The 9802-nt window shown below is 43.0% G+C and overlaps 1 protein-coding gene across 2 annotated transcripts in view; it reads right to left on the bottom strand.

The window, feature by feature from the left end:
* Positions 1–6020: 6020 nt before the first annotated feature.
* TMEM182 (transmembrane protein 182) overlaps positions 6021–9802 on the bottom strand; it is a 47224-nt gene continuing 43442 nt past the window's right edge. For both annotated transcript variants that reach the window (XM_043468051.1, XM_043468050.1), the window contains one exon: positions 6021–8031. In XM_043468051.1, coding sequence (XP_043323986.1) covers positions 7811–8031 — 221 coding nt within the window. In that variant the 3' untranslated portion in view covers positions 6021–7810. The remainder of the gene's footprint in view (positions 8032–9802) is intronic.

The following is a 9802-nucleotide window of genomic DNA, read 5'->3' as shown; positions in this document are numbered from 1 at the left end:
AAATTCTTCACCACTCTTTTTTTCGAGCTTCCCCAGTGGCTCAGATGGTAAAGAATCCACCTGCAATGCAGGAGACCTGGGTTCGATGCCTGGGTCTGGAAGATTCCTTGGAGAAGGAAATGTCAACCCACTCAAGTATTCTTGCCTTGGAAATCCCATGGACAGAGAAGCCTGGTGGGCTATAGTCCATGGGGTCACAAAGAGTCAGACACAGTTGAGCGACTAACACTTTCACTTTTTAAAGAATATTTATTTATTTGGCTGCACGGAGTCTTAGTTGCAGCATGGTTGGGATCTAGTTCCTCCACCAGGGATGCCTCTGTATCGGGAGCATGGAGCCTTAGCCACTGGACCACCAGGGAAGTGCCTTTATCACTCTTCTTTTAACATGACTGTATGGAAGATGTATGCAGATGAGCTCCTGTTTAGAAAAGGTTAGTCAGTTGGTTGAAACTGAGAATGCACTCTTCCTGAGCTCCAGCGTTGTCAACAATGGCTTCCACCCCGGGGTGGCTCACGAAAGCCTCCTCGTCAGAGCTGGGATCATGCACTTCTGTACCTCTCTACACAGAATGCTCTAAACCTCAGGGCTTCAAGACCAGTCATTCACACACCACCAGGGCTTAATGCCAGCGATCCAGCACTTTCAAACTTCGAATCCTGGGTCTGTAGGATAAAAAAGGTCATTTATATGAATGGATGTCAAGAGTTTGTTGTTTATGATGTCTGAGGATAATGGCATTAAAAATAATCAGTAAAGTTTCAGACATATGAAATTAGCAACAGTAATAAGACACCTATACGACTATAACAATGAATGGGGGACAGATTAAAAATCAAATTCTCTGCAGAAGACATAAACCCTTAGGTGTGTGTGCTCAGTCGTGTCTGACTCTTGGCAACCCCATGGGCTGTAGCCCACCAGGCTCCTCTGTCCGTGAGATTTCCCAGGCAAGAACACTGGAGGGGGTTGCCACGCCCTCCTCCAGCCATGGGAGCAGCATCGAGCTTCTCTCCCACAAATACTAGTGAAAATGTGTAACCTGGATTGGACTTGAACCCACAATCTTTAACTGAGAGCACATACCCAATATCTCAGGACTTGATGAAGCTCAGGGTCTTAATGTCTCATCACAGAAAGAACTCAGTGAGAGACAAAGTCAAAGGTAAGAAGCAGATTTATTTAGAGAGAAACACACTCCACAGACAGTGTGGGCCAGCTCGGAAGGTGAGAGCAGCCCCAGGGTGTGGGGTTCTCAGTTTTCATAGGGGCAGTTATCTCATAGGCTTGTGAGTGGGACAAGTATTCTAACTGCTTTTGGGAAAGGATGGGGACTTCCAGGAACTGGGCCACCGCCCATTTTATGAACTTTATAGTTGGCTTTGGAACTTTCCTGGTGGCTCGATGGTAAAGAATCGGCCTGCAATGTTGGAGACCTGGGTTTGATCCCTGGGTAGGGAAGATCCCTTGGGGAAGGGAATGGCAATCCACTCCAGTATTCTTGCCTGGAGAATCCCATGGACAGAGGAGCCTGGTGGGTACAGTCCATGGGGTTGCAAGGAGTCGGACACAACTGAGTGACTAACACTAACTGACCGACCTGGAACTGTCATGGCATCTGTGGGTGTGTTGTTTAGCTTGCGGATGTGTTACAATGAGCTAAACTGAGGCTCAGGGTCCAGTGGAAGTCGACTTGTCTGCCATATTGGATATACTTGGTTCAAACCGATTTATGTCATGTCCTCGGGCTGTGTCACCCTCTTAAAGGTTATGCCCTGTCCGTTTCACTAGCAGCTTTACCAGTTTTTTCCACTAGGGGTAGCTTTCTATCACGAGTGACCTGAGAGGTTATCACCCTTTGATCATTCACAGGGCGGGGACTGGATTTCTCCTTTCTGATTAACAGCTGCACAGAGTGGTGTCTCCTAACCAAGTCACATTCCAGAATATCTTTATTTCTCTAACCCTAAAACCACAGGTCACTGCTACCCAGTGTACGTATCAGCCAAATCTTTTGGAAGTTGCTTGTCTTTCTTGACCATTCTGTGAATACACTGTATGATAATGAAGGTGAGGCTTTACCCTGCTCCTCTAATGCTCAGCACTCCACCACATACTTCCAAATCTTGTCTGAGGCTTCTCAGGCTGGGGGAAAATGGTTTCTTTTCAACAAACAAGCTTCCAAGATCCCATGATGCACAAAACACTTCAGTTTGAAAAGAGAAGAGTAGAGGAAAGACAAATAAAATGGGCTCAGGCTGGAAATCCTTGAAGCTGGGGGATTCTTTGAAATCATTCACAGATGCTGGATGTACTCTTGACAGGTCACTTCATCCCATTTAGCACTTTTTATCTTTGAGTTCCAAAGCTCTTAAGCAAATGGAGAAGGTAGGAAAGCTAACATTTCTGATGATACAGTTTATCAGACTGACAACCAAACTGAAGTTCCCCTGTGGTGCAAGTAAGACATGGTTCCAAAGAGAAATAATGCAAAAGAAAGGAAAAAGGGGATCATAGAGATCACACCTTCACATTTAATTTCAGAGAAGAAGACCTGAAGTTGATGTCTGTTTAGATCAGTTGTGCCCCAGTTGGAACATGGGTGCCCAGACCTGCAGTGCAATAACATGAGCTTTGCTTTAAATAGCTGCCAGTAGCCATGTGGTGGCTGGCAGCAGGCTAGGGTTGCGAGGAGACCGATCTAGTTCAAAGTCAAGTCACATAACAAGGGGGCAAGTAAGGCTGATGTGCAGGAGAGCCATTTTTCATTATCATTCTGCTTTCCTTTATGTATATATATGTATATGTATATAAAAGGGCACTAATTCAATTTGTATATATATATGTGTGTGTGTGTGTGTGTGTGTGTATATATATATATATATATATATATTTTTTTTTTTTTTTTCCCCAGATATGGAAATCCACCCCAGGAACTTCTGAGATAACTTCTCTTCTTTGGCAGTCCTATTTTCTCTGTTGCTGTTGTTTAGTCACTAAGCTGTGTCCGAATCTTTTGCAACCCCATAGATAGTAGCCCACCAGGCTCTTTTGTCCATGGAATTCTCCAGGTAAGAGTACTGGAGTGGGTTGCCACTTTCTACTCCAGGGGACCTTCCTGATCCAGGGATCAAACCTGTATCTCTTGTGTCTCCTGAATTGGCAGGCTGATTCTTAACCAGCTGAGCCACCGGGGAAGCCCCGCCATGAGCAATGGCCTCTAAAGATAAGGCAAGAAAGACACTTCTGCAAGGCGGCCTCTGCTTTCTCATCCTGGGCTTTCTAGTTTGCACTCAGGGCGGCATAAGCCACTCCAGTGGCTTCAGACTCCTACAGCCTCACACAGATTTTAGGTCACCATGTCATTGAACGTGCCCTGGGACCCTTGACCTCTGAACCAGCCCATTTAAAACCTGCAGCAGAGGGGCTGGTCAGGGGAGGATTTCAAAGTAGCTCACTTCATGCTTCTTCCTTCATGCAACAGATCCAACATGCAACCCTAATCACTCACAGAAATCTTTCTGTTTTCATTCAGATATGTCCAAAATATTTTCCTTCCATTATTAGGGAGAAGCCAAGAGGTGTCATAGAAAGAGCACGCAGTTCAAACACCTAGAGAACCATCTCCAATCCTTCCTCACAGAGTGGCCTTGGGTGACTTCCACACCTTCTCAATTTCAGTCCCTCAGCTCCACAAGGGAGTGACACCACCAAACGGCGTAGGAATGGGTAGTGGCACCCAGGAAGTGCTCAAGAATCGGAGTCAGCCTGTTGTTAATCTTGTCTGGACTTTCATCCGGTGGAAGTCTAGAAAGTATTCTAAGGGTATGTGCTCAGTCGCCCAGCTGTGTCCAACTCTCTGCAACTCCATGGACTGTAGCCCACCAGGTTCCTCTGTCCATGGGATTTTCCCTGCAAGAATACTGGAGTGAGTCATTTCCTCCTCCAGGGGATCTTCCTGACCCAGGGATCAAACCCACCTCTTGCATCTCCAACATTGGCAGGCGCATTCTTTACCACTGAGCTACCTGGGAAGCCCATAACCTAGGGTGGACATTCCTTGTTATTTCTCCATTTAAAAATATATCCACATGAAGAACAGCAAAATGACTCAGAAACAGCAGGATCTCCAGAATCAGTGACTCTAACACAGACCAGGCGGGCCCATGTCTGAGATGCGTGGGCTTGGCTGCTATTGAGAGTGTAGATAATCTCTGAAATATCTAATGACATGAAATTGTTCAAGCTGTCATATTAAGTAAAAATCTGAGTTTACAAACCACTTTTCTGTATGACCCTCTAAGTTATCTAATGTCCCCATGTGGCCTAGTGGTAAAGAACCCACTTGCAAATGGAGGAGGCAGAAGAGAGGTGGGTGGGTTTGATCCCTGGGTGGGGAATATACCCTGGAGGAGGGCATGGCAACTCAATCCAGTATTCTTGCCTGGAGAATCCCTTGGACAGAGGAGCCTGGCAGGCTACAGTCCACGGGGTCACAGAGAGTTGGACATGACTGAGTGACTGAGAACTTTAAGTTACCTACTAGAACTATTTATGTACTGCTTGACTCTAGTGGTGGAATTATGGATGAAATTTCTTTCGTTCTACTCATTTATACTTTCTGAATGGTTTAATGAATATGTATAACTTTTGCAAAGAAAAACAATTTGGAGAAGTAAACAAATTTTAATGTCTTTTTTTTGCTGTCTTATTGTGTCTGTGAATAGGAAATAACAGACCTTAGAAATCATATTTTTCTGGAGGTTGGGTAGGTGGTACAATGGTAGGCTTTCGGGTTCACCATTTTGTGACTAAGACAACAACAGTATGAAGCAACTGCATTAGTTAGAAATGTCATGCTATCATGTGGACAGGTAAAAGTATTAGAACTCATAAACTGTACTGATAATGCTATCGATCAATCAATCAAAAACTAAGTATCTATAAGCATATGATGTGGCCCCTATTCCCAGCAGCCTGAGATGGTCTGCCAATTGTGCTAGTAGTCAGGTCAAGTGGAGAGAAAGTAGTAAAAAAAAGAAAAACTCCACAAAAACAAACTTATAAACGTAACACACACACACACACCCAAGTTGATAATCAATAATTACCAAGCATTGACACCTCTTCCATCATATAAATATAATCTTATAAGTGGATTTAATCTTCAAATTCAGTAAATACATTTCATAGATTAGTCATAAAAGCAGTCAGTGTCCACTAACAGTACACTTAACAGAATTAGCTGACAGCATACCTTCAACCCCAAATTAAACATCTTCATTCAGCATCTTTGTAGGGTTTTTCCAGCAGTTTCCTATGTTCCCTGTCGCAGAACTGAACTAAACTGCTTGGGCAAAGAGGAGAAGGAGAGAACACAGTCTCCACCAGAGTCCAAGGTCACACCTCACTTTCTCTTACCTCACTCTTTCTACAAGTGTCACCAAAAAGCTATCTTACTTACTGAACTGAAATTTCAAGACGCAAAGTCAATCCTCTTAAAAAGATTTGTAAAAAGATTTGTAAAACTTTGAAAGATTTGGAAATAAATTAATACACTAAATAGAGAAATAAAACAAAGCATACTATCCCAAATCAGATGTAAGACTGTTACAAGAATATATCTCAGTTATTTTTAAGTGTATTTTACTTGCTGACATGATAAGTACAACTCACCTTTCCTCCATGGATTGTTGCTGAAATAGATCAGGCAATATGCTTGAATTAATGTGATCAATGCATTACAACTATTACTTCCAAAGTGTGGATCTGTGTAAAAGTGTCACGTACATCAGATATTCAGCCAGTTACCTTAAGATAAATATATGGTAGTCACACAAATATTAGAAAGTAAGACTAACCATCTGAAAACTACAAATATTCAAACCTTTACTAAAAAAAAAAAAAAACAGCTTGCACATGAAATTCGAATGACGTATAATACACTAGAAAAAGGCTCCATTCCAAAGTTCTACCAAAAGGAATTGTTTTTACAGATGCCATGAGTTAATCAAATACATCTAGCATCATCTGGAAAATTTAATAGCATGCCACAACTTAATATCACAGTCAACACGCATAACAGAACCCATAATTATTTTTGTAATAATCAGGCCAAAAACAAAAAAATAAATGAAGCAATATAAAAAATGAAACAGAAGAACACAAAGGAAAGTACCAGGAAAATGTTTATGACAAAATTGAAACCGTCTGAGAAACCAGTTAAGGCCCTGAAGTCTTTTCTTTTTTTTTCTTTTTTAACAGGAAAGTCCGGTTGGTAGGTAACCCCTAAAACGCCCTGTGATCTGCACACACCTCAGACCTTCATTTTTTTCCCCAGAGCACCCTCCCAGTAAACCAGGTTTAAAGGAAAAGCCCAAGGTGTGCACAGAAGAGACAATCTTGGGACTGGGGATGAGGCACCTGGGGACAGCGTCTCTGCCCCCACCAGGCTCAGCTTCTAAGGGGCCACCCTTTCGTCCGCCTCCGGCTCAAGCCCTTGGTGTCCGCAGCCGCTGCAGAGAGAAACGCTGTGTCTGGAACACGTCAGTCCGCACACCACGCAGGGCGGCCTTCACTAGGCGAGTCCTCTGTCAGGGGGTTTCCAGAATGCAGATTGGACCTAGGCTTCTCAGATGGATGTGATTTGCATCAAAACTAGTGCCAAACAAACATCTTTGATATGCAAAATGTCTACTCTAGTGAATATAATCATTCCTACATGCCCCCCCGCCCCACCCAGCCAAGTTTTCCTCCAAGAGGTTAAAGCAAATAGCAGATCTGTAAATGCTAATGTACTTGCTGTAAAGCTGAAGACAGGGAGGGTCAACAGTGAAGGGCATCAAATGATGAGAAGAGCTACATACAACCCATAAGATCTTGGGGAAAGTTAATATTTCATAGTCTTTAATAAAGCAAGACTATTATCACCCTCATCTGGAAGCATTTTGGACATTTATAGTGAGTGCATATTAAAAACACATGTCATCAGTAAATCTTCACATGCTGGACAGATTAGCAATATAATTTTTAGCTGGAAATTTTAAAATATCAAATAGAATTATGTACAAAGCACAGGCGCTTGGTTTTTACATACTTTCAACCATATTCCATATACAACTAAGCCACTTTCAGTTCACAAAAATCCAATCTGCATTATCGGTGATTTGGTATAGAGATTTGCTTCTTTTAAATATAGCTTAAGATTTATATAAGCATGCACAATTAAGTGAATAACTTAACATAACCAAACTTAATTTTGCTTAAGAAAGCAGAATTAAATACAGGTTGGTTTTGTGGGGGCCCATTCTAACTGATGAGTTTGTGTGGCTCCTGCTAAGGGAGCAACTTTGATCTATTTTTAAGTGGTGAATAATCTGCTCACAGGAGCTGGTACCTGTGTATGTGGATATTTACGTACAGAGAGAAGTAATTACTCTCCCAAGAATTTTTCTTAAGAGCAGCAGAAGTGAATGTGAAGGAGGCTTAAATCAAATCATGATTTGCCCCTGGTGATAGTATTTTGCACTTTCAGGCCTTTGTTACCTGCAAACTCCAACAAGTATGGTGAAAGGGATGAGGCCCATGTTACCTGCAAACTAGGTTCCTGAGGGCACTTAGACAGGACTGAAGCACGTGGAGAGATTTTAGGACACTCCTATGAGAGAAAATCACAATGACTAATTCAAATAGCAAGTAACAAGTTACATCAATTCACTCTATGCCAGGATCATGGAGACAAAATGAAAAAAAAAAAAAAAAAGCTCTGTTTTAAAATCATTCAAGGAGACACTGAAGGCAGCAGTCTGACTAGTGATGTATCTGAATGTGCCGTCCAACAAGCAGAAACAGTAATCCAGCCAGCAGGGAGAAAAAAATCCCCGCCGGGGCCAGGAAAAAGGACCAGCCGTACAGCACAGAGGGGCTGAATTCTGAGCAGTATCTCATTTTCACGTGTCTGTAGCTTTCCATGTCAGCCACCGCCTGGACCCAGATGACATACAGCATCATCACCAGGGAAAACAGGACGCCTGAGGGGACAGAACAAGACACCTTTAGCCTTTTGAAGATGTCTGCCTGAGAGTGCTAGCAGACCAGTCATACACCTGATGATAACGCTGTCCGAATCCAATTCTAGCTAAATCACCTACTTTGTGTCAGACCTGCTATTGCATGCTTCCTAGGTACATCACTTATCTTCAACGTTCAGGGCATTGAGGGCGAGAGCTGCAGAAGGAGGAGGACAGTGGCTGACCTGTACTGACTGAGCGCTTGCTGTGTGCCAGGGGCTATATCAGGTGCTTGTGAACCTAAGAGTCAAAGATCCCTTGTGCTATTGTGAAAGTCGTGTCTGACTCTGTGGGACCCCGTGGACTGGAGCCCGCCAGGCAAGAATCCCTCTGTCCATGGGATTCTCCAGGCAAGAAAACTGGAGTGGGTTGCCATTCCCTTCTCCAGGGAATCTTCCAGGGATTGAACCCAGGTCTCCTGAAATGTTGGCAGACTCTTTACCATCTGAGCCACCAGGGAAGCCCTGCCTAGCAGAATTTACTTTCCAACATTTATCTGTCTTTATTGTATGTCTTGTTTGTGATGAGCATTGTTATATGTTATTTCTTTCAACATGTACAACATACTCATGAAACAGGTACTCTGAACCCCCAGTTTCAAGTTTATGCAAACTCAGCTGGTAGCTTTCCTAGCTGATTTTTAGTTCAAAGTCTTTAGACTATTGGTATAACAATATAACAGTTATAACTACAGCTAACTGGTGCTGTAGTTAAATGTGACAGTGAAAACAGAAGCTAAGTAAGTACCAGAAAAAAACAGAGATGGGAGCACTGAACTAATATAAAAGAACATACGTGACTCTTTAACAAACTTTCTGTGGATTCGCGATCAAGAGCCTTATTAAATAAAAGAGAGGAAGAAAGAAAGAAAGGAGGGAGGGAGGGAAACTACTAAACAGAAGGCAACATAATTTACCAACCATTTCAATATAAAACTGCAATCCACCTACTCAAAAATACTGTTGGGATTACAAGGGCAGAGAAGTAGCATAGTGTTGGACCCTTGACTTTATCAAATAATATGGCAGTTGAGCTTTATGAATGCGGAAATCTGAGACTACTACTAAGCACATGCTTTTCCACCTGGCTGTGACCGTGAGAGCAGAAGGAGGTGGTACCGCTGCACTTAGCTGCAGTCTGGAGAGTCTGCTAAGTTGCTTTACCATTGAATGAGTGACAGGTCCCCATATATGAATTTGTCCCAAAGCAAAATATACTTCCAGTAGTCATGTATGGATATTGAGAGCTGGGCCATAAAGAAGGCTGTGTGCTAAGAATTGATGCTTTCGAATCATGGTGCTGGAAAAGACCCTCGAGAGTCCCTTGGACTGCAACGAGATCAAACCAGTCAATCCTACAGGAAATCAGTCCTGAATATTCACTGGAAGGGCTGATGCTGAAGCTGAAGCTCCGATCCTTTGCCCACATGATGTGAAGAGCCGGCTCACTGTAAAAGACCCTCATGCTGGGAAAGATTAAGGGCAAGAGGAGAAGCGGGTGGCAGAGGATGAGATGGTTGGATGGCATCACTGACTCAAAGGACATGAGTTTGAGCAAGCTCTGGGAGACGGTGAAGGACAGGGAATCATGACATGCTGCAGCTCATGGGATTGCAAAGAGTTAGACACAACTTAGTGACTGAACAACAACAAAAATATACCTGAGGTCACTTGTTATTTGTCCAGAAGTTTAATCCAAACTTGTTAAGGACCTACTGTACTCTGAATGAATG

Source organism: Cervus canadensis, chromosome 5 (assembly GCF_019320065.1).
Source record: "Cervus canadensis isolate Bull #8, Minnesota chromosome 5, ASM1932006v1, whole genome shotgun sequence".
NCBI lineage: Eukaryota > Metazoa > Chordata > Mammalia > Artiodactyla > Cervidae > Cervus > Cervus canadensis.
Note: the sequence above shows the minus strand (reverse complement) of the source record. Positions and strands in the feature narration are given on the sequence as shown.